Source organism: Phyllobates terribilis, unplaced genomic scaffold (assembly GCF_046119375.1).
Source record: "Phyllobates terribilis strain yellow unplaced genomic scaffold, ASM4611937v1 Scaffold_2__4_contigs__length_985480577, whole genome shotgun sequence".
NCBI classification, from domain to species: domain Eukaryota; kingdom Metazoa; phylum Chordata; class Amphibia; order Anura; family Dendrobatidae; genus Phyllobates; species Phyllobates terribilis.
In genome coordinates, this window is record NW_027362762.1 from 453,880,248 (window position 1) to 453,904,598 (window position 24,351).

General features: G+C 45.8%; 3 protein-coding genes across 3 annotated transcripts in view; 2 read left to right on the forward strand and 1 right to left on the reverse strand.

Moving 5' to 3' along the window:
• LOC141215629 (protein kinase C-like 1) overlaps positions 1 to 9,704 on the reverse strand; it is an 81,035-nt gene extending 71,331 nt beyond the window's left edge. The window contains exon 1 of the mRNA XM_073665620.1: positions 9,530 to 9,704. Coding sequence (XP_073521721.1) covers positions 9,530 to 9,586 — 57 coding nt within the window. The 5' untranslated portion in view covers positions 9,587 to 9,704. The remainder of the gene's footprint in view (positions 1 to 9,529) is intronic.
• A 31-nt stretch (positions 9,705 to 9,735) lies between these two features.
• Positions 9,736 to 22,385, forward strand: RPL11 (ribosomal protein L11). The gene is made up of 6 exons (XM_073665621.1): positions 9,736 to 9,846; positions 10,945 to 11,092; positions 11,416 to 11,522; positions 13,552 to 13,683; positions 18,975 to 19,085; positions 22,314 to 22,385. Exons 1-6 carry the CDS (start codon positions 9,841 to 9,843, stop codon positions 22,341 to 22,343), a joined length of 534 nt encoding a protein of 177 aa, XP_073521722.1. The 5' UTR covers positions 9,736 to 9,840; the 3' UTR covers positions 22,344 to 22,385.
• A 1,134-nt stretch (positions 22,386 to 23,519) lies between these two features.
• Positions 23,520 to 24,351, forward strand: part of ELOA (elongin A) — a 51,385-nt gene continuing 50,553 nt past the window's right edge. Inside the window, exon 1 of the mRNA XM_073665622.1 lies at positions 23,520 to 23,715. Within this exon, the coding sequence (XP_073521723.1) occupies positions 23,641 to 23,715 (75 nt within the window). The 5' untranslated portion in view covers positions 23,520 to 23,640. The remainder of the gene's footprint in view (positions 23,716 to 24,351) is intronic.

Here is a 24,351-nt window from a genome sequence, read left to right on the forward strand (position 1 = left end):
GAGGCAACAGGGGATCCTCCGCCAGGTAGTAGAGGTGCACAGACTCTGAGGTAACCACAGCTTTGGAGCATCCTTGGACATGCACACCGGTTAAAGAGAGAGAAGCATCTGATGCCGGGTGCAGGAAGTTCTCCTGTGTGGAGTCTGGATGGGCAGAAGTCTCTTCGGGTAGGAGAACTGATGCACTACCCACGCACATTACCCATTGGGGTTTCTCCGGGATACAGGGAGATGAAGCTTCAGTAGGGACTTCAAGGTTGGGGTCAGGAGGTCTCAGGGAGGACAGACCCTGGCGTGACGGCTTGCCTCTAAGTCTAGCACGTCTGGACTGCCTCTTGAGGTTGAGAGAAGTATTCCGGAAAGCGTAGTCACCCTGTGAGGATTCTGGGTGGGCAGTAGTCTCATTGGGCTGGAGGACTATTGCGCTACCCACACACATTACCCATCGGGGCTGCTCCGGGATATTGGGAGGTGAAGCTTCAGCAGGAGCCTCCGGGTTAGGATCATCGAAGACCATTAGAAAGGCCACCAGGAAGGCCATTAGGTCCCGGAGGATCGGATCCTGTGTTTCATATAGGGGGTTGATCCATTCCAAGGCATCACCCGCCAGGTAAGACATAATAAAGGCCACTTTAGCCCAATCGGAAGGAAAATAGAGAGGGTAGGCCTTAAAGTGTAGCATGCATTGCTCCACAAATGCACGACACTGTCTTGGATCCCCATAGTAACGTGGCGGATCCGCAGGAACGAGAGCTGATAGATCCATCTGGACGGTGCGTAATTTCGCCTGGAACTCAGCTAAGAGAAAAAAAATTTTATTTATTTATTTTAATGCATATATTCGCTGGAAAACTTCTCAGAGGGCGAAGGCCGTGGGGCTCAACGGGAACCATGGCCTGAGCATGCTGTTATGCACACGCCCGGGCTAAGCGGCGTGTGCGTGTGATTGTAGTGATTCCACTGGACCGTGCCGGAGAGTGAATGCCTGGAGGGGCGTGACTAAGTATTCACCCGATCCGACCAGGGTCGCACGACGGCATACGACGCCAGTGCACCAAGGAGGAACCGAGCAGAGGGACCAGGTGCTACTCCAGGACAGACCCCGGACACGGCTGTTGACCCACACTGGGGAATACAGGAACAGGCTGGTAGGCTGGCACACAGACTGGTGGGTATAGGCAGGCACGACTGGTATGCAGGCAGGCGGGTATGCAGGCAGGGGGGTAAAGGCAAGCACAGCTAGAGTGCAGACAGGGAGGCACTAGCAGGTAGGAACACAGGCGGGATAGGACCCAGTACACACCGGGACTCAGGAACAATACAGGCAGAGGGTTACAGGCAAGCACAGCTAGAGTGCAGACAAGGCTGAGCAGGGAGGACAGGGCTCTGTTCACACGGAACAGACAGGAAGGGAAAGACAGAGCCAGATACTCACACAGTACTTGCAGAGACAACAAGCAGGAGTTAGGTACGAGTTCAGACTCTGCAGAAAAAGGAAGGGAACGGACATAGAGGCAAAACAGGTAAAGGACAGGAGAGAGTTCAGACTGGAACTGAGTGTACGGAGGAGACCGACACTGCAGAGGGATACAGGAGCGGGTCTGGGAATACGGCCCCCAGAGAGGCGGAACGAACAGGCAAGGAGCGTGTTCAGACAGGACAGACCAGACGCAGGAGCGGGTCTAGGAAATCGGCCACTAGAAGGCGGAACGAACAGGCAAGGAGCGTGTTCAGACAGGACAGACCAGAGAACACAAAAAGGACACAGTTCAGACACGGGAGCTGAAACCGCAAAGCAGGAGACATACAGGACTCAGTTCAGACACGGGAGCTGATACCGCAAAGCAGGAGACATACAGGACACAGTTCAGACACGGGAGCTGATACCGCAAAGCAGGAGACATACAGGACTCAGTTCAGACACGGGAACTGACACAAAAAGCAGGAGACAAGAGACGGGACCTGGCACCTTCAGAGTGCAAGCACACACTGAAGGAAAACACTATGCTCAGGCAGGGATAGAAGGGAGCTGCTGAGCTATATACCAAGTGACAGACAGCAATAGGCTGAGGACGCACAAGGGGTGTGACCCACAGCAGGTACAAAAGGCAGGAAGTGATCGGGCGCCGCCCTTAAGCAGCAGAAACAGACACAAACAGACAGCATGGAGGGAAGCCAGAGAGACATTCTGGACAGGAGATCAAGTGCGCCCTCTTGCACAGTGGGAGATGGACCACCATGCAAGGACGCCGCCAGGTATGTTACACTCCCTCAGATGGGCCATAACCTCTGCCACCACCTTTGTGAAGACTCTTGGGGCTATTGCTAACCTGAAGGGGAGAGCCGTATATTGGTAGTGCCTTATTGTGCCCCTTATCGGTATCGCTACCCTCAGGAATTTTTGGTAGTCTCTGTGTATGGGGACATGATAATATGCGTCCTTCAGATCCAGGACAGACATAAAACAGCCTGGGAACAACAATTTCACAGATGTTTTTATTGACTCCATCTTGAACGAATGAAGTTTCAGAACCCTGTTCAATTTCTTTAGATTTACAATAGTCCTGAATGTTCCATCCGGTTTCTTCCTGAGGAATAGAGGGGAGTAGAACCCATCGCCTACCTCCTGAGCTGGGACTTCCCAAAGGACTGCCTTGTCCACTAGGCCTAGAATCTCTTGTTCTAGAGCCAACTGCTCTACCTCTGAAGACCTCACAGGGGTTACTATGAAATTTGGACGGGGAGTGGAGAGGAACTGGAATCTTAGCCCCGATTTTATCAGGTCTAAAATCCAGCGCACGTTTGATATTTTTTCCCAGGCCGGGAGGAAATGGAGAAGCCTCCCTCCCACCTGGGGCTGCCTTTCATTGGGCGGGTTTCTTATTGTCACTAGGGGGCCTGTTAAACAAAAACCCCTTGGCTTTTCTCTGCCTCCTGTCCTCCCACCTGTCCTGATCTTGGGGGGGGTCTCCTTCGCATGAATTTCCTACTCCAAAAAGATTTCCTAAAAGAAGTACCAGAGAGGACCGGGAAGCCTTTTTTGTTATCCCCGGCCTTGTCCAGGATATCATCCAGAGTAGACCCGAATAAGAATTCTCCCTCACACGGGATGGAGCACAGCCTAGACTTCGTTTGGAGGTCGCCTGGCCAGCATTTGAGCCAGAGGGCCCGCCTAGCTGCGTTTGAAAAACTCCCAGCCCTAGCTGCCAGCCTGATAGAGTCGGCTGAGGCGTCAGCCAGAAAAGCCGCTGCGCCCTTCATCACTGGGATGGAGTCTATTATATCATCCCTTGAGGCTTTATCCTTCAACTGCGCTTCTAGTTGGTCTAGCCAGACCATCAAAGATCTGGCCGTGCATGTGGCTGCCACCGCGGGTTTTAACACCCCCCCCCCTGCCGCCTCCCAAGCTCCTTTAAAAAAGGAGTCAGCTTTCTTATCCATAGGGTCTTTAAGCACCCCCATGTCCTCAAATGGCAGGGAAAACTTTCTAGAGGCCTTGGCTATCGCAACGTCAATTTTAGGCGCCTTCCCCCAGAAGGAGCACACAGGGTCCTCAAAGGGGTATTTCCTTTTGGGTGACAACAACCCTTTCCTCTCTGGTTTTCTCCATTCCCTCTTAATCAGAGATTGTACTTGATCATTAAGAGGGAAGGATCTCTTTTTCTTCTGTCCTAGGCCACTAAACATTATGTCCTGGATAGACTTTTTAGGGTGAGGATCAACGAACCCCATAGTAGACCTAACCACCTTAATCAAGGTATCGGTTCCATCTGTAGGGAAACAGCTACGACCCCCGTCCCCTGAAGACGACTAAGACGATGAATCGGAGACTACTCCCTCCTCGTCTGAACCACTGGACTCCAGCACCGGGGATAGGTGTCTAGTTTTCCCTTGTTTCCCCCCCCCCTTCCGCAGGGACTTAAAGGTGTCCTCCACCTGAGATTTAATCAGGGATCTGAGTTTGGAGGCAAACTTAGGGGTCTCCTCACAGATAATTTGCTCGATGCATGAGTTGCACTGTCTCTTTTGCCATGCAGTGGGCAGATCCGCTGCGCAAAGCGCGCAGGCCCTGTGCTTGGACTTGCCCGTACTCTTCCTTCCCTGAGAAGAAAAGAGAGGGGGGTCTCAAGTTACAAGTGAGCTTTCACGAAGATCACTTACCGACCCGTAGTAAGAGGGAATACCGGATTTGAAGAGGAACCCGTTCCAGTAGCTGGGTCCTTCATCGAGGCTGACGCCGCGCTGGAGTCCTTGCCACGTTGTGAAGACCTGCCAGAACGCCCGCTTCCTCCGTCACCTTGCCGTGAAGGGCCGCTGGAGGATCCTTTCATACGCTTCCTCTGAGGCGATGGTGAGTGGGGGTGCAGGGACTGCACCTCCTGCTCACTCATAGCTGCAGAGTGCCAGAGAATGCCAGGAAGCACTTCCCCTGTGCTTCCCTGGCCATTTAAACTTTATAGGGGTCCGCCTCCCCTTCTGGCCTGGCACCTGCGGCTATCAGGTGTGCCCCCCCCCCCCGCTAGGCCACCGCTGTGTACCATTAGTAAGGGGAGCGCCCCCCCCCATGCGGGCAGTTTCCTGCGCGCGTTTGAACGCGCCGCTCCCAGAGGGACCCGCGGCCGCGTCACTTCTCCAGGCAGTCGTCCGGCGCGCGCGCTTCGCGAAGCCCAGGCGAGCCTCCGACCCACCTGGGCCTCGACGCCACCGGAGACTGCGGCGATCCAGCTCTTTGCTGTGTCGCGTCTCCCTGCCATCCTAGAGGCCCGCTGACCCCAGCGGTGGCGCTACAGGACACCGCACCAGCTGAGGCAGGGAACCCCCGCTGCCTGAACCGGTCTGGCCGGGCTTGGTAAGTTCTCATTTTCTTCTTTTCTTCATTCCTTTTCAGGAACTTCCATCCGTAGGTCCCTGTCAAGGACAGGAAACCAACTGATGCGGGAGAGAGATGCCGCCCTTTTTATCTGTAGGTTTCCTGTCCTTGAAGGGCGGATCCCCTCTCTCCGTGGTGTCGTCATGGGCAAAGAGAAATCTGTACTATAATATGGCGCTCCTTCCCTTCTGAGCTGTGCTTGAAAAGTAATTCCCGATTGCATTAAGGGTCCGTGCCCACGATGCGTTTTTCAAGCGTTTATGCTGTGGAATTTTTGCAGCGTAAACGCTTGGGAAACGCTTGGTAATCCTTCTCCCATGGTCCCCAATGAAATTCCTCACTTTTAATGCCTATGCTGCGGAATTTTCCGCAGCATTTTTGATGTGCGGAAAAATCTGCAGCATGTCCATTATTTGTGCGTTTACGCATGCGGAATTGCCATCTACAATGCATTAGAAAACGCAAGGCAATTCCACATGTGCAAAACGCGCGAAAAACGCGTGTCATATTCCGCACACGTTTTTCCGGGCAAGGAGATGCGGAAATTTTCTGCTTCATTTCTGCATCGTGGGCACATAGCTTTAAGGTATTGGCACACTTAGGAGAAATTTTTACAACAAGCTGAGGTCCATTTTTATCTACTAGCCCTTAGAACAATTTAAGATTTGGGGCTAAAACAACATTTTAGTTGTAAAAATGTAATTATTCTTTTTTCAACACCCAATGGTATAAAATTCTGCAAGGCACATGTGGTGTCAATATGCTTACTGCACCCCTAGATTATTTCATTGAGGGGTCTCATTTCCAAAATGGGGTCACTAGTGGGGGATTTCCACTGTTTAGGCACATAAGGGGCTCATCAAATGCGACATGGCGTTCGTTCTCGATTCCAGACAATTTTGCTTTCAAAAAGTCAAATGGCGCTCCTTCCCTTCCAAGCCCTTCTGAGTTCCCAAATAGTATTTTTTTCCCCACATATGGGGTATTGACGTACTTAGGAGAAATTGCACAACACAATTTTGGGATCCATTATCTCCTGTTACCCTTGTAAAAAAATTTGGGTCTAAGGTAACATTTTTGTAAAAAAAAGTTAAATGTTCTTTTTCTCCTTCAATATTGCTTCAGTTCCTGTGAAGCGACTGACGGGTTAATAAACTTCTTGAATGTGGTTTTGAGCATCTTGAGGGATGCAGTTTTTAACCCCTTTACGACATAGGGCGTATTAGTACGTATCTGTGCCCTGGGCCTTATGGACCAGATACATACTAATACGCCCTGGCGATTTCGCCCGCACACAGAATGTGCGGGTGCGATCGCCGCAGGGTGTCAGCTGATTGTCACAGCTGACACCCAGGGCTATGTGCAGGGAGTGGTCCCGCACCGCTCTCGGCACATTAACCCCCGCAATGCTGCGATCGAAGTCGATCGCAGCATTGCGGTGACTAAGGGGAGGTGATCGGTGTACTCACCTCTTCCGGCCTCCAGCGCTGTCTGCCGCGGCTTCCTGGATGCTGCCATGACGACCCGATGAGGGGTCTAGTTTCCAAAATGGGGTCAATTGTGGGGGGTTTCCACTATTTAGGCACATCAGGGGCTCTCCAAACGCGACATGGTGTCCGCTAACAAATTGAATGGAAAATCGGCTCAAATTGTTAGCGGACACCATGTTGCGTTTGGAGAGCCCCTGTGTGCCTAAACATTGGAGCTCCCCCACAAGTGACCCCATTTTGGAAACTAGACCCCCCAAGGCACCTATCTAGATGCATAGTGAGCACTTGGAACCCCTAGGTGCCTTGGGGGGTTTAGTTTCCAAACTGGGGTCACTTGAGGGGGAGCCCCAATGTTTAGACACACAGGGGCTCTATAAACGCGACATGGTTCCAATTTGTTAGCGGACACCATGTTGCGTTTGGAAAAAGTGGAAAAAAAATACTTTTTCATTTTTACGAATCAATTTGTGAAGCACCTAGGGGTTCCAAGTGCTCACTATGCATCTAGATAGGTGCCTTGGGGGGGTCTAGTTTCCAAAATGGGGTCACTTGTGGGAGGTTTCCACTGTTTAGGCACATCAGGGGCTTTCATAACGCAACATGGCGTCCGCTAATTATTCAAGCAAATTTTACAATCAAAAAGTCAAATGGCGCACCTTCCCTTCCGAGCCCTGCCGTGCGCCCAAACAGTGTTTTTTCCCCACATATGGGGTATCTGCGTGCCCAGGGGAAATTGCACAACAAATTTTGGGGTCCATTTTTTCCTGCTACCCCTGCGAAAATAAAAAAAATTGGGTCTAAAGTAACATTTTTGTGAAAAAAGTTAAATGTTCATTTTTTTCTTCCACATTCCAAAAATTCATGTGAAGCACCTGAAGGGTTAATACAGTTTTTGAATGTGGTTTTGAGCACCTTGAGGGGTGCAGTTTTTAGAATGGTGTCACTTTTGGGTATTTTCTGTCATAAAGACCTCTCAAAGTGACTTCAAATGTGATGTGGTCCCTAAAAAAATGGTTTTGTAAATTTTGTTGGAAAAATGAGAAATCGCTGGTCAACTTTTAACCCTTATAGCTCCCTAACAAAAAAAAATTTTGGTTCCAAAATTGTGCTGATGTAAAGTAAACATGTGGGAAATGTTATTTATTAAGTATTTTATGTGACATATCTCTCTGATTTAAGGGCATAAAAATTCAAATTTTGAAAATTGCAAAATTTTCGCCAAATTTCCGTTTTTTTCACAAATAAACGCAAGTGATATTGAAGAAATTTTACCACAGTCATGAAGTACAATATGTCCCGAAAAAACATTCTCAGAATCAGGGGAATCCGTTGAAGCGTTCCAGAGTAATTTCCTCATAAAGTGACAGTGGTCAGAATTGTAAAAATTGGCCTGGTCATTAACGTGCAAACCACCCTCGGGGGTAAAGGGGTTAAAATGGTGTCAATTTGGGGTAGTTCCTGTCATATAGGTCCCTCAAACTGACTTTAAATGTGATATGGTCCCTAAATAATGGTTTTGTAAATTTTTTTGGAAAAATGAGAAATCGCTGGTCACTTTTACCCCTTCTAACTTCCTAACAAAAAAAATTGTGCTGATGTAAAGTAATCATGTGGGTAATGTTATTTATTAACTATTTTGTGTGACATAACTCTCTGATTTAAAGACATAAAAATTAAAAGTTTGAAAAGTGCGAAATTTTCAACATTTTTGCCAAATTTTCAGGTTTTTTTCTCAAATAAACGCAAGTCACATCGAACAAATTTTACCATTATTATGAAGTACAATATGTCACAAAAAAAAACAATTTCAGAATCAGTGGGATCCGTTGAAGCGTTCCAGAGTAATTACCTCATAAAGTGACAGTGGTCAGAATTGTAATATTTGGCCTGGTCATGAAGGTGAAAACAGGCTTTGGGGACAAAGGGGTCCATGTTCACACTATTAGTATTTGGTCAGTATTTCACATCAGTATATGTAAGCCAAAACCAGGAGTGGGTGATAAATACAGAAGTGGTGACGAGTTTCTATTATACTTTTCCTCTAATTGTTCCACTCCTGGTTTTGGCTTACAAATACTGATGTAAAATACTGACCAAATACTGAACGTGTGACCATAGCCTTAGTCAAATATACTAATGAGGTGTTCAATGCACACTTAGTGAGACCGTGCAGCTCAGTGCACACTTAGTGAGGCTGTGCAGCTCAGTGCACATTTAGTGAGGCCGTGCGGCTCTGTGCACACTTAGTGAGGCCATGTGGCTCAGTGCACACTTAGTGAGGCCATGTGGCTCAGTGCACACTTAGTGAGGCCGTGCAGCTCAGTGCACACTTAGTGAGGCCGTGCAGCTCAGTGCACACTTAGTGAGGCCGTGCAGCTCAGTGCACATTTAGTGAGGCTGTGCAGCTCTGTGCACACTTAGTGAGGCCATGCGGTTCTGTGCACCTTCCAATCAACTTGTTTTCTATCTATCTCTGCCCTCCTCTGTAAAGCCACAGCTGTCAATCATGGAAGATGACGCATAAGTAGATGGAATACATTTGGGTGGGAAGGTGCACTGAGCACCTCATGGGTATATTTGAATAAAACATTTCTGGAAAACACAACAGTAAATTTGGGCACTAAAGGTTATTATTAGGGCTATGTTCCCTACAGGGTGCTGCTGTGCTTGGTTTGAACAGTCTTTTTGTGCAGACTCCCTTTAAAGTGGCCTGACGCATGTTCCTCTATCAGCTAGTTCTCCCGACCACACGATCTATAGATGTACACTTGGCACATGCCCCCACCCTGCTTGGCATTTGGAATCTTTAGAGAGTCGCTAAGTACCCATTCACATGGGAACAGCTCATAGAATCATATAGTCACAGGTGAGCTCAGTTACACTCTTTACAGTCAGGGGGCGCTACAGACACAGTGATGGTGGTACATGATTGTGTTGCAATCTTTTCCATGTCTCATCCGCAGTGCAAGTAACAGGAGGGCAGGGGATGCAGCATTTCTGGAGACATCTTTTGATAAAAGGCCATGTACATTTTTTTATTGCTGCAATAAATCTAAAATGAAAAATGCTGAAAATATTCTTTATTAAAAATGTCCTGCGGTATTATGTCTCCAGCTACTATGCATCTCCATGGTTACAGACAACAAACAAACTGTAGTCTCTATTTTACCTGCCCGCTGGAGGAGCCTGGGACACCAATGAGTGTGACAACGAGCGCCATCTCCATAAAGTCACATTTCTGTTAATCGGAATTCATATGCAAAACCAATCAGTTCTATTTCCCCATAGCTACAAGCCTGGCCCAGCTCTCACTTCACCCCAAAACCTCCGCGTCTCACTCACTATACTGCGCATGACTGCTAAGAAAGCACGTGATCAGAGAGGCTACGTAAGAGCACGTCCAGGAGACGTTGGCGTCACTACTTCTCGCCCTATATAAGGAGAAAGCGGAAGTCTCGCGATCTCTTCCAATCTCCCAACATGGCGGTGAGTGCAGGCTGGAAGGGCGACTTCTTGCGGAGCAATCTCTCGCCATCTTCCCTTTGTAGCTGTGTGGTGGCTGCGGGCTCTCGGCTGCGGGCAGCTCCCGGTGTGTGGCTGCTGTTAGAGCGGATATGGAACGGCTGCATGTAATGGCGTAGAGCCGGTGGCCTGCTGGGTTCCTATGGCAGAATGGAGGGTTCTCTGCTATCGTATTCATGTGTGTGTGTGAACGCGGCCGAGCCATGTTATATGGAGCGTTATGTCTGTACACACGGGCTGTTCTCGTATCTGTGCGGTATAGGCGACTATGGTGGTCGGCTCTGCTGATATCCTGTGTATGCTGGTCTGCGGGCTGAGCTGGGGCAGGGACATGACTGGGCATGCCCGGTGGGGGCAGGGGTCCCAGTGGTATGGGTCAGTATAAATGAGCGTTACTTGCTACAGCCCCCAGTGTTGCCTCTGCTGGGACTTGCAATGCCCTTCCCTGCCACTGACTGCATGGGAGTTATGCTTTTCTTGTATAGCACCATTAATTCCTCATTGCTTAACAGCCATTGCTGTCCCCATTGGGGCTCAATCTAGATTCCCTATCAGTATCTCTCTGGAGCGTGGGAGGAACCTGGAGGAAACCCACGCAAACACGGGGAGAACATACAAACTCCTTGCAGATGTTCTTGGTGGGATCTGAACTGCTGCAAAGCAACAGTGCTAACCACTGAGCCACCACGCTGCCCTATTTCACCTGTTCCAGCTTGAGTGATAAGTTCAGTAAATGGAGTGACTGTGCATGGGACTGTCAGCTGAGTGCTGTACTTCATCTTCAACATGCGCACCGCCATTCAAGACTGGTCCTTGCAGAGATTTGTTCTTGGGATCAGTGGGGGTCCCAGCTATTGGCACGGTATACCCTATTAAGTGAATGGAGGATGGCTTGTGGTTTGGGAACAATGGTACTTCAGTAGCTACTTCTATAAATGTACAGAGTTTGACGCTTTTATGAACGCTCCTTACTAGTTTGGCATACAAGCTGTGCACTTTATAGCAGCTTTTTTCTATAGCCATTAATAAACCAAGCACTGAAACGCTTTTTTTCTTTTCTAGGAAAAATCTGAGAAGGAGAATCCCATGCGTGAGCTGAGAATCCGCAAACTCTGCCTCAATATCTGTGTTGGTGAGAGTGGTGACAGACTGACCCGAGCAGCTAAAGTGCTGGAGCAGCTCACTGGGCAGACCCCTGTCTTCTCTAAAGGTTAGTATGGTCGTGCGATTGATCTGGAAGCAGGTTTACCCAGTTATAGTTGGTGGCACACTGCAATTGTTGTGGCATCACGGCTGTTGTACTTGCTGGTACCGTCTACAATAACATGCCGTTGGTTTGAGCATGTCCTGCATCTATCAGTTGAGCTTTTGGCTGACTATTTTCCATCTGTGGTGGTGTTGCAGAGCCAGATTCAATGTCTGTCACTTGTGCCATTTGCCAACTAGTCTTCAGCCTTGTCCCAATGCACGGCATTCTTTAGTATGTTGAATGTCTAGTGTTGTGCAGTAAAACCTTTCAATCTTTTTTCTTAGCTCGCTACACCGTGCGGTCTTTCGGAATCAGGAGAAATGAAAAGATTGCAGTTCACTGTACAGTGCGTGGAGCTAAAGCAGAAGAAATTCTTGAAAAAGGTCTAAAGGTACATGGCATTACTGTGTCTTTGGATCTCTTAATATCTCCAGCTCCTGCAAATCTTGGCAGCATCACTGCTTCTCTGTAGCCAGGTGTACACTTCCGGTTTCAGAGGCGAAGTGCGAATGACCGGAGATGGAGGAGCCTAAGAACATCTAGACTCAGCCAGCACAATGACTTAAGTAAAAAAAGTGGTGCATAAGATTTGCAGGAGCAGCTGATATCAGCTCCTGCAAATTATCATACCAACAGGGGCATAACATGAAGAGGGCTGACTAGTCAAAGCCCTAATTGGCATAGGAAACATAAAAAACAAACAAAGTATATCTTTCACTGGATAACATTATAATTGGCTGGTTAGGTGGGGAATTTAGTCCTACATTGGTGAATGTTGGAGGGCATGGGGGACTTGATAGGTTCCCTTTAAAGCTGAGCTCTCATTGATTTTTCAGGTTTCACTACAAGCTTTACACAAGTTAGTAGGTTTTAACAACCTATTATCTACATTCATTTTTGTGAATGATCCAGGTATACCATAATATCTGAGGTTATGGCAGAATCCTGATAAACATCAAGACCTAATTCTGGGCAGCTGTTCCCAATAAGTTAACCAATGCATATAGATCATTGGTTGTTTGTTATGCCACTCTGAACCCAAGATTTATAGAATCCAAAACTAGTGACATCTGCCACAAGCTGTTACCACATTTAGTTCAATGCATTTTGTGGAGAATATTTTTTCATAAGAATTTAGGAAAGTTCTGAAATGTCCTGTTCCTGATCTAAGGGTCTAGACTTTTTTTAGCTGAGCTGAATCTGTGCTACAGTAAATTTATCACTTAAACATAAGCCACGTATGAGGGAGTCGGAGGTTTGGCTTACAGACTCCACAGCCCTGGCCCGATATACTGTGACTAGTTGGTTTTGTATCATAAAGCGGTCATAGGAGCGGAGCCACTGCTTGGTTCCTAAAAACCATGCTCACCCAAACTAACCCTGTGACTCCAGCAGTCTCCTTCAGTTGTAAAGTCCTGAAGAGATGCCATCACAATGCAGCACTTGGGTGGCTAGAACAGCTCATCATGGGATGTTAGAACCTGCAATGTGTAAATTGTTAATGCATAGCCAAGCACTTCCTGTTAGCTCATCAGTACTGATGGAGGATGACCGAAAGGCTTTCTTCAAAGGCAAAATGAGCCATCTGATGACTATTGGATATGATGAAGGGAACGGTTTGCTATTGAAGGCTGGTCAGCCAGTCTCCTTCATACACTGCACTGACATGCTTACTCAAACACTGTCCTGTACTGGAAGTAGCACTGCAAAATAGGAGTGTAAATGTGAAGATCATTAGTAAGCTGTATAACCAACTCTTATAAATGTTTTTGCTAGCTGACAATGGATTTGCAGATCTGTAAAAGTGCTCCTGTGCGAATAGATTTTGCTGGAGTGGGATTTTAGCCTTGTGTATTGTAATACTCATTTGCTGCAGTCTTCTCTGGTCCTCGTCTAAGTTATGTCACTGCTCTTCACTATCAGGTTCACACTGACCTGGTACATATGCCATTTTATGCCAGTATTCTGGGTGGGACGGGTGTGGTGACCATCGCTTGTCAAATTCATGACTAGTGTTGGGATGCACTATGCCACAACGGACTGGTGTAGAATTTTTGGCAAGGTGCCTGCAGAGGTGTGCTACTTGTCCAGTGCTTGTCTGACTCAAGTCCATTTCCTCTTCAAGATTGGTGTGAACAGTGCTGGTCTTGATGAATTGGTCCCTATGTGTCAGCCTGAAGTCTTTTACAACGTAAGCCTATGTAGCCTCGTAACATCCCATAGACTTGCACTGTAAAAGCCACTTCCTGGTCAGAGTGCATTGACCAGAGTCTAAACCGCGGTAACATCACTCAGAAGAGGACCAGAATGGTGCGGAGTTTAACACACTACATACAGATTGAGAGGAAATAAAGGAGGGCTTTATTTGTTTTTAATGGCTAATAACAATTCTGACTTGGTTTTTTTGCTTTACCTTCTAGGTTAGAGAATATGAACTGAGGAAGAACAATTTTTCTGACACAGGAAACTTTGGCTTTGGTATCCAGGAGCACATTGATCTGGGAATTAAATATGACCCAAGCATTGGAATTTATGGGCTGGATTTTTATGTGGTATGTATATGGGAAGCGGCTTTCAATCATATTGAAATAGGCCTGGCATCAATACTTCCACATGGGTGATTGAGGCTGCATTGTAGTACTGTGCTTTAGGAGCATGTACTATGCATTAATGGTGTATTAAAGGGAACCTGTCATAAGATTCATGTTTCTTGAGCCACGGCAGCATGACTTGTATGCTGTGGCTTTTCAGAGAGACCTTAGCTGACCGGAAGCTTTCAATGCAGTTACCAGCTAACTTATCTGCCCCGATCCCTTTGACTGGCAGGCCTTTCCCTAAGTACTTCAGGAGAGACCTGTTGGTCAACTGAGGCACAGGAAAGCCTGCTGGACATGACTAATCAGTCTGTCTCTTGTCTCTAAGTACGCTTACTCTGAACCACTGCAGTACCTGGCTTCAGTCATGCAGCCAGGCTAATTCATGTTGCCAGTGGCTCAGGGATAAAAGTGGTTCTCATCAAAGTTTCTGAAATTACTAATCTACACATGTTACATCTTTAGTGTGACTCTAATAAAAAAAAAGTTAATCATAAATAAAATGTAGACCAATTAACTTATGCAGTAAAACACTAGGGGCTCATGTCCCGAGACCTTAACCCCTTTACAACCTATGACGTCTTAGTACATCATAGGCTACCTCCCCTGGTTCAGTGAGGGCTCTGGCGCTGAGCCTGCACTGAACCAGGCACATGTCAGCTGATTCTTAAAGCTGACATGTGCCCGCAACAGCCGCGGGTGGAATCGCGATCCACCCACGGCTGTTAACATGTTAAATGCCGCTGTCAATCTCCAACAGCGGCATATAACGCGCGCTTCCGGGAAGCGCGTCCTAAGCCCCGCCCATCGGTGACCCTGTCACTTGATCGTGGGTCACCAATGGGTGGGCATGACAACCCAGGGTCTGCAGCAGACTCCTGCGGTTGTCATGAGCTGGTCAGCGCTCATAGCACAGGACCAATTCTGCTATATGCAGGGGATCTGCTGATCCCCTGTATGTAGCAGAGGCGATCGGATAGTTGGTGCTTCTAGTCTCCTATGGAGACTATAGAAGCATGCAAAAAGTGAAAAAAAAAGTTTTTAAAAATATAAGTTTAAATCACCCCCCTTTTGCCCCATGCAAAATAAAATATTAAAAAAAAAACCTACATACACATATTTGGTATCGCCGCATTCAGAATCGCCCGATCTATCAATATAAAAAAAAGAATTAATCCAAACGGTAAACGGCGTAACGAGAAAAAAATTCTAAACGCCAGAATTACGTTGTTTGGTCACCGCAAAATTGCAATAAAATGCAATAACGGGCGATCAAAACATCGGATCTACCCCAAAATGTTATCAATAAAAATGTCAGCCCGGCCCCAGATCCCGAAAAATGGAGACGCTACAGGTCTCGGAAAATGGCGCTATTTTTTTTTTTTTTTCACCGGTTAAATATAAAATAACCTATACATGTTTGGTGTCTATAAACTCGTAATGACCTGGAGAATAAGAATGGCAGGTCAGTTTTAGCATTCAGTGAACATGGTAAAAAATAAACTGTGGTATTGCACTTTTTTTGCAATTTCACTGCACTTGGATTTTTTTTCCCGTACATGATATGGTAAAACTAGTAATGGCGCTGAAAAGTACAACTCGTCCCGCAAAAAATAAGCCCTCACATAGCCATATTGACCAAAAAATAAAAACGCTATGGCTCTGGGAACAAGGGGAGCAAAAAACGAAAATGCAAAAACGACAAAACCCAAGGTTGCGAAAGGGTTTATTGCACAGAAGACCTTTCTGCAGCATGCTGCTCAGGTCTGAGCGTCTGCATGAGCATGTGTGCACAGCAGTGAATGGGCTCAATATTTGAGTCTATATAGAGGGGAGTTTGGGTCCATAAATTGCTGTTCAAAACCCAAACACCCCCTTTATGATCTGTTGCATATGTGAAGAATAGATATATTAATCCCTTCTATAGTGATCAACTTTTTCACTTCCATTTCTTCCAAGAGCCATAACTTCTCCATGTTAATACAATTAGTAATGCCAAACATAGGCTTTGTGATAAACTGAATTTTGTAGAAAAAACTCAATTGTTCTATATACTGTAATACAGCTGTCAGTATATAGACAAGATACATTCTCCTATGAAGTCCAGCCTTAGCTATTGCATCAATCACTTGGACAGGGGGCTGATGGGAGTTGATACATGTGCCAGCAATCACGATTTAAATGCTGTCAGTGAACAGCAGTGACCAGAGCAATTACAGCTGCCATCTTTTCAGTATGGTGCTGGCTCAGCTCCTAAGCCTGTCCCAGACACCTTCACCATGTGATATAGTACATGTCAATACCTTTTAAATGTTTCAGACAAGTCATAATCCACTGGGTGAGGGATACTGGCTAGATTAAAGCTCACAATAGTGTGTGGTAGGAAGCCAGAGTACCTGGAGAAAACCCACACAGGAACATGCAGATGTTGTCATTGGTGAGATATGAACCCAATGCTGCAAAGCTATAGTGCAAACTGCTGACTCCATGTTGTGGAGTGACAACAGCTGCAATTAGGAATGATTGGAGCAGCACAGTGCTTGTGTCTGGAGTACACATTTAATAGAACTGTAATAAAATGCTCTTGACCTGATGGATTGCTAATGTATCAGCCTGGAGTTGAAGCTGTTTGGGGTAGAATATCTAGACTGGTTCAGCTCAAGCAAACTAGCTGTGATGCATTAGGTCTGTGTAAGATGTAAGTGGTTTTCCACTTTAAGGAAAGTGAAAACCAAACACTGAAGACTTCATTCACTTGTGCATGTTGCATCTGTGAAAGAAACAGATAACGTGTACATGCAACATGTGCCCATTAAAAACTAATGCTATTCATGTGTTTTTTTCACATACTGTTTGCAAAACTCAGACTTGTCCTTATTTTTCCAACAGAAAGGATGAAAAGGGTCACTACCAAGTCTATGGGTCCATGAAAAACATGTACAGTACATGGATGGCATCAGTGTGCTCTGTATTTAAAGGGAATCTGTCAGCAGGTTTTTCCTATTGTAATCTGAAGACCGCAGGAGGTAGAGGCTGAAACACAGAATTCAGGGATGTCACTTGTCAGTGCTGCTGTTTACGAACTGTAGGATTTATTAGGAAGATTAGCATTGGTGGCAACGAAGCACCTCACTGTCTATGGACTTGGTGCACAGAGCCTGGTGGGGCTTTCTCAGCTCTGCTACATTCTGAATGTAAAAGCTCTGATTGTATCAGACCTCCTGCACCCAGTAATCTAAGTGATACCTCCTTGGATTCAGCTTCTTTGCCTACATGACACAGCTGACAGATTCCCTTTAACATTGAAATGTATTTATGCCATCCATGAAAAAAGACAGATGGTAAAAACGGACTTGCAGACCACACACTGATGCAGTACAATTTTTTTTTTCAGGTGTGTGAATGTGACCTTAAATTGACCAGGTACTAGCACTGCTCATGTCTGTGTTTTGGCTGCAGAAGTGATGAGGTATTAACATGATATCACCATTGCAGCTAAGGCAGAGACCCAAGCAGGGAGCTGGGTCAGGGGAGTATCTGCTCAGTTGGTTAAGCATGTGTTTGGGGTCCACTCTCCTTAACCTGTGAACTGCTAATGATGTCTTACAGTGGTCGTTAAGGGACCTAAAAAGAACACCAAAAAACCCTGTGCTGAGAATTAAGTAAATGGCTCCCTCCAGTGGACAAAAATGGAGCAGGTATCCGCTGCATATCATAGCTGATACCCTTATGCATTGGCCTTGATTTTTAGCACAAATTCCAGCTGTTTAACCCCATAGATGCTGGTGTTAATCATGACAATGGCATATAGATGGTTAAGAGGGCTCCCTGTTTACAGGACCACGCAATCTGTGGTCTCTATAGCTTCCAAGTAATGGCCTCAGGATATGGTGGCCTGTATGGCACTGCCAGTGTAAAACAGATGGGTTTCATGCGCTGCTGTACAAAAGTAATAAAGTTGAAAAATATTCAAATACCTTAGTGACATAGTGAAAAAGCAAGTGAAATAAAATTTGTAAATAAATAAAAGCAGTTTGGCCACTAAATGCCACTTTTGTATTCAATCGGTCATCTGAAAAGTGCTGGGTTAATTCTGTCTGAAAAATGAGAAGTTTATTGGTATAAGTTTAAGGTACATATTATAGAACTACTTCTTGCTCAAACAAAAAAAACAAAGTTCCTACTCTGGCCCATCTTGTCAATGGAGATATAGGGGCTTTCCACATTACTGGCAGCAAAAAAGCCCTGGAAGTTCAACATGTCTCCCCTGCCCAAATTCAGATGGATCCAATCCCTAATGATCCCCAGTTAGCATCCACATGTATGGCAATACTGGAGTGGGAAGAACCCACTTAACTTGCTGGGCAATGTATTGGGCACTAAGCTGGCACATTTGCAACTTTCACACCAACTTCCACTGCATTTTTTTACTTTTTTTTTTTTTTTCTGGAAAACTCATCTATGGGTCAAAATGGTCAATACACCCATAGATTAATTCATTGAGGGGGTCTAACTTCCAAAATGGGGATCACTGGCATTTTTTTTTTTGTTCTGGCACATCGGGGGGCTCTGCAAATGTCACCTGCAAAAAAGATTAATTCCTTGAGCATTGTAGCTTCCAAAATGGGGTGATTGTGAGAACAATTGGCAGAACTGTAGCTTTGCAGCGCTGGGTTCATATCCCTGCAAGGAGTGAGTATGTTCTCCCCATGTTTGCATGGGTTTCCTCCCATACTCCAAACACATACTGATAGAGAATTTAGATTGTGCCCCAACTCGGACAGCGATACTAATGTCTGTAAAGCGCTGTGGAATTGATGGCACTATAGAAGGGAGTAAAATAAATATTGAGGTTAATGTAACACTTTACTGCAGGGGAAAGGGGTGCAACTTGTTTTGACTTGTATAAAGCTGAGAATAGTCACATGTGAACTTGACCATTTTCTACTGTAGCTTCACTGATTTGGCAGAAGAAGAACACTGCATGCTCTGCTGTAACAGCGCAAGTGCACCATATCAAACCTAGCCTAGGATTCTAACACTAGAGGTTAGACAGCCTCAAATACCTAGTAAATAAGCTTGTGCTCAGAGCATCTTGGAAAAAGTAGGCTTGCTTTAGACACCCAAACACTTAATATATTTTTGCCAAAGTGTTAAGTAATAAGTAGTGACACAATTATATTGGCTCATTTATCTATTTTGCACTACCAAAGCTGTCCTTTTTAATAAGCAGTATAATATCCCTACAGGTTCTTGGGCGCCCTGGATTCAGCATCGCTGACAAAAAGCATAAGGCTGCAACAATTGGTGCAAAGCACCGAATTGGCAAAGAGGAGGCCATGCGCTGGTTCCAACAGAAGGTGAGCACGAGTGCCTGAAATGTTCAAATTTGGGTGTAACTGGGTTATATAAGCTGGTGTTGGGGTGCCTGAAAAAACGCTATTGTCTACATGCAGTATTTCTGCATGAACACATTTAGGCTGTGTGCCCACGTAGCATTTTTCAAGCGTATATGCTGCGGAATTTCCGCAGCGTAAACGCTTGAAAAACGCATGTATATCCGCACCCCATGGTCCCCAATGGGATTCCGCAACTTCTATGCACATGCTGCGGATTTTTCCGCAGCGTTTATGCCGCGTTCAAAAATCCGCAGCATGTCATTTAATTTTGCGTTTCCGCAAGCGGAATTGCCTTAGTCCAATGCATAAAAAACGCAAGGCAATTCCGCATGTGGAAAACGCGCGAAAAATGCGCGATAAACGCGTGCGGAATTCCGCATGCGTTTTTCCAGGAGAGGACTTGCATTTATGCAGCAGAAATTTTCTGCTGCATAAATGCAACGTGGGCACATAGCCTAAGAGCAGATTGTGATTGCATATTTTGGTGCAGAAAAAAATGAAATGGGAACATGGACTAATAAGACAGTATTAAATAGAACTGTCTCAGAAACATTACTTAAAGATATATTGGTAATCTGCAGGTAAATGTCTAACTCCTGTTTAGCCAGTTAACTGGAGCAGCCGACACATGAAGCAAGCAGAGGATACAACTGCAAGTCATAAGGGTGGAGCAGGAAGCAGTTAAAAGGGTATTTCAATCTCTAGATACTATCCCAATATGTTGTAGGTGTAAAAATATTACTAAATGCCTCCAATTAGGAATGTAGTATATAGTTTTTCTGATTCGCTAGGTCTTTCCTCATGTGCAGGCATTGCAGAATCTTATATATCCATTGTTACGACCACTGATATAGTGACAGCTAGTTGCTAGTGGTCATAACCATGGATACCTAAGGTTCTGCAGTGCCTTCACATGAGGAAAGACATTGAATCCGAAAAACTATATACTTTCTATTTAGAGGCATTTGCTAATATTACACCTAGTACATATTGGGATATGATCTTGGAGGTGGGTGTACCCCTTTAAGTCACAATATAGTGGGTGTAGTCTGTAATTTCTCTGCAGCACATGTGACTTGTAGACTAAAGTTCTGGGGAATGATTAGTGCGCTCACTGACTGTAACCAACCGCTCCCTGCACAGCCCTGACTATTGGAAGAGAGCAGCTGCAGGGATAATAAAACTTCTTCTCCGGTAAGCTGGGCAAACATAACTTTAATGCAATTTACCTGCACATTGCCCCTATATCTGCAGCTAAATGGCATTTCTGGACATGACAAGTTCCCTTTTTAAGACTACATGAAAGGCATAGCTACTATAAACCAATTACAGACAGCAGGCCTGTGTATTCTAGCTCTCCCAAACTGTTAAGATCTTCCTAGCTTGTCTAAGCTCCCACATTCATGAATTCACACAAAGCCGACTTGTTGCAGAAATTGATGGAAAATCCACTCAATGCACATGAATGAGATCTCTGCAAATTACCTTTTAATGAATGGAAAAATTGCATGTTTCTGCAATGATTCTCCCTACGTAAAGCTATAGAACAGCTCTGCCCTACTTGGGCCCACAAGTATCAAACAGCAGTTTTACACTGTACAGAACCTCTGGTAGTATAAAGTGCTGTATGCCATAGTATTGGATACATTGTACTTTACTATTGTGCAAGGTTTCATGAAGAGGTGGCCTTGCAAGGGCAATATACCATATAGCTCTTCTGGATTTCCATAGCAATGCTATTGCTTATAAGAGGTTAATGGTATGGCCAGTCTGTAGCCTCAACCTACATGGATTTATAGCCTTTCTAAGCACAGGATTTGTGTTGTGGTATAGCTCCACTACATTATCACAGGCTTTGCAATCTATTCTATGATCTTAAAGAGCTGTTCAATTTTTTTTTTTCCTGCACAAGGAAACTTATACAAATTTACTTTTGATAGTTGCAATGTAATGTGCAAGAGTGACAGTAATAACTGCATCTGAGATGGTGGCAGACTATGCTAATTCCTTGTAGATAAACTGAGTGGGGTTACAAATTCCCTATAGGACAATGCTGTATTCATACACTTATTGTATTGCTAAAATGCTATGATAAACCTGTATTGGCAGTAGAGGGATGAATACTTCATAAAGTTTGCCTTACAGCAGAAAATCAGCAGTTTCTACACTGTCCCTGCAAGCTTTGTAAAAGTGGGCAGTGCTTGGGAAGGGCATAGCTAGGCAGTCCTGGCAAAATCATTAACATTTACGCAACAAATGTACTCCAGTCCCTAACTGGAGTAACCCTTTCAACTGCTGTGCCTCTGCCAGAATGCACCTAATTCATTAAATTTAGTGGATACAACATCAGTGTTAATGTATCTAGCTCTGAGGGTCTGAATTATTAAAGCTTTTATGCCAAACTGGTGTAAAATGCCCTGAAAACTCATAATTATGGCTCATCATTAGGCTACTCTAGAACTTCCAGCATACTGGGGATTGTGACAGATATATAAACTCCTGCTTGTCAGATTCATGAACCACAGTTCCTTGTGCTACAAATATTACTCTAGTCAATGGCAGGACTAATTGTGACAAGGCGCTTGCAATTGTACGAATGTCTGATTCATTAAAGGTGCATTCACACTGCATTCTGGCACCCATTCAGTGGACCCATTGGGGCTTGAGTCTGAACCCCTGCAAAATGGGATTCGGACATGTGCCGACGGAGCCATAGAGTAGGATGGTTTCGGCAGAGTGAATGTGCGTTCTGTGCATAATTTTTGGGTGTGTATGCCTACTGGAGGTGGACATTCAGACATAGTAGACTGCATCTGGGTGTCCGCCTCCAGTAGGTGTTTACACTGGAAAATTATGCATGGCAGAGTGCGCGTTTGCTCTTGGCACCATTAGTCTGTGGCCCTGTTGGCACATGCATCCAAATCCTGTTTTGTGAGGGGTTTGGATGTGGGCTGCTGAACGGGTGCCTGAATGCAATGTGAAAGCACCCTTAGATGTGTACCTCAAGGAATTGGGAGCATCTGATTCCAGTAGTCCTGAAGACTGGTGTTGCCAGCCTAATGAAACGGGGCTTGAGTGCAAATTTAATTTGTATGTTCATGTATACTACAGTTTTGTGTTGTTTTTTTTTTTTACCCTGGTGTAAATTGTAACTTGTGACCTGTAGTAATAGTTACTTTTCTCTTTCAGTATGATGGAATCATCCTCCCTGGAAAATGAGCTGCTTCACTTTATACAAAGTCAATAAAATTTCCACTGCAACCTTTTGTACCTGGTCTTTATTTCTTACTATAGTGTCACAAAGCAATGGTTAACTTCATGCCAAAATACCCATCAGTCTTATGACAATCTGGACAGGCCTGTGTGGGTCACAGCACAAGTATATGGTTAAATGCCTGGACATATGCTCCACACTAAAGGATTTGGTTTCTGGTCGTATAGTGAAATATATCTGCACCCATACCCAACCCTAAGTTTGTCCATGACAATGAATCTGTGAAGGCTGCTGTGCATCACAAGGCTGGTATTCTGTAAGATATGAAGGATAATGTGCAGACATGAAGTATACTGTGGGCTGCACTGCCATTCAGTAACAGCAGCAAGCCTCCCCATGTATGCAGCAGGCCTGCTGTGCCACACAGCACACTTGGATACTCTGCACCAGTGCCCTGTCCTATTGGTTGGGCATACTGTAGGTGTTTTATACTATGCACATAATTTCAGGTAGGCTAATAAATGGTTAACAGCTGTTCTATGCCTTAAAGGGAACCTGTCACATTGTATATGCACTCTGATCTGCATACAGCATGGTATAAAGGAGATGCTGAGCAGAATGATGTTATATAGTATTGTTGGAAAAGGTTTGGCTGACCTGTAGTCATTGCCATTGTGGCTAGTGGTTGGCCACTATACTACTCTATACGAACACCAGGGATTTTGATGAATAAAAGGCAATGATGACAGAACCACTTTCCACACATTGTTCAGCTTCTGCATTGGCAGGGCACCTGCAGATCAGATACTATTTTCTGACTGCTTCCCTTTAAACAAAACATGAAATTGGTGGTAGCTTGTGGGACCCTCTACAAGATACCTGGCATCCACCATGATTCACAGGGCTGTGTCTGCCTGCAGTGCGTGCCGTATAATAGTGGTGCTTCATTCTGACCTGTACCTGGGGAACGGTACCTCATTCTCTGCTGCTCACACCATAGTAACCCCCTTCCCTGTAGGGGCTCTGGGAGCCGGTAATTGCGGGTCTCTCTGCCTGCTTGTGTCACTAGGGCAGGCAGCCTGTGTACTGGGAGCAAACGCAGCTGAGCAGCATCCACCACAGTGCAAGCAGGGGCTCGGTGACGTGTGCCAGGAGTTTGCCAGTACTTAACATGGCGGCGCGCGGCTTGGTCCACGTCACTATCCAGCATCCGCTTCCTTCAGCCCGGATTAGCCATGGCGAGCGCTCTGTAAGGAATGTAACCAAAGGAGTCTTCCGGTCTCGCACTTGCCAGTGCTAAAGATGGCAGACCCCGTGGTGGTGGAAGTTGTGGAGAAGCTGCAATCGAGACTGTCCCCTAGTGCCGAACCCAAGAAGGTAAGGTGGCGACCGGCAGGCTGTGAGCCGGGGGATAAGGCAGGTACGGGCCGGCCTGATGGAGCGCTCCCTGCACCGTGGTGTGGCACATAGCGACCACCGCCATATGCCTGCTCCAGGGGCTCCGCGCAGGTTCACCATGGCTGCCCTGACCAGCTCCTGTGCCCTGTCCTGGCGGCGTCTTCTGCTCGCACTGGGTAGCTCCAAGCTGATGAGCGCTAGGCATACCCTGTTACCACGTAGAGATGCCCTAGCCTGCTGGCATGGTATGGACCTGGCATGGCATCAGTAGCGCATGATGGGCACTTGTAAGCATAGCACCATAGCCCCAATTTTCTTGGTGGTCTCTGTACATGGACCTCTAGAGAGTACAAGGGGTGTGCACATCAGAGGTTCAGAAATTGAGATCTCCTTTAAGTGGTGAGGAACTGTACAGATTTCCATCTCCAGAGCAAAGAGGTTTTCTACCTTTTACAGACATTTTTTTTATAAAATGCCTGGAATTAAAACCATTTCTGCAATTTTTTCATTAAAAAAAAAAAAAAAAAGTTGCATCATTTTCCTCATTCAGCCGCTGTTGCACTATATTGGTGGCTGCAGAACGAGGTAACTGAGAGTCTGTTAGCGAGCCTGATC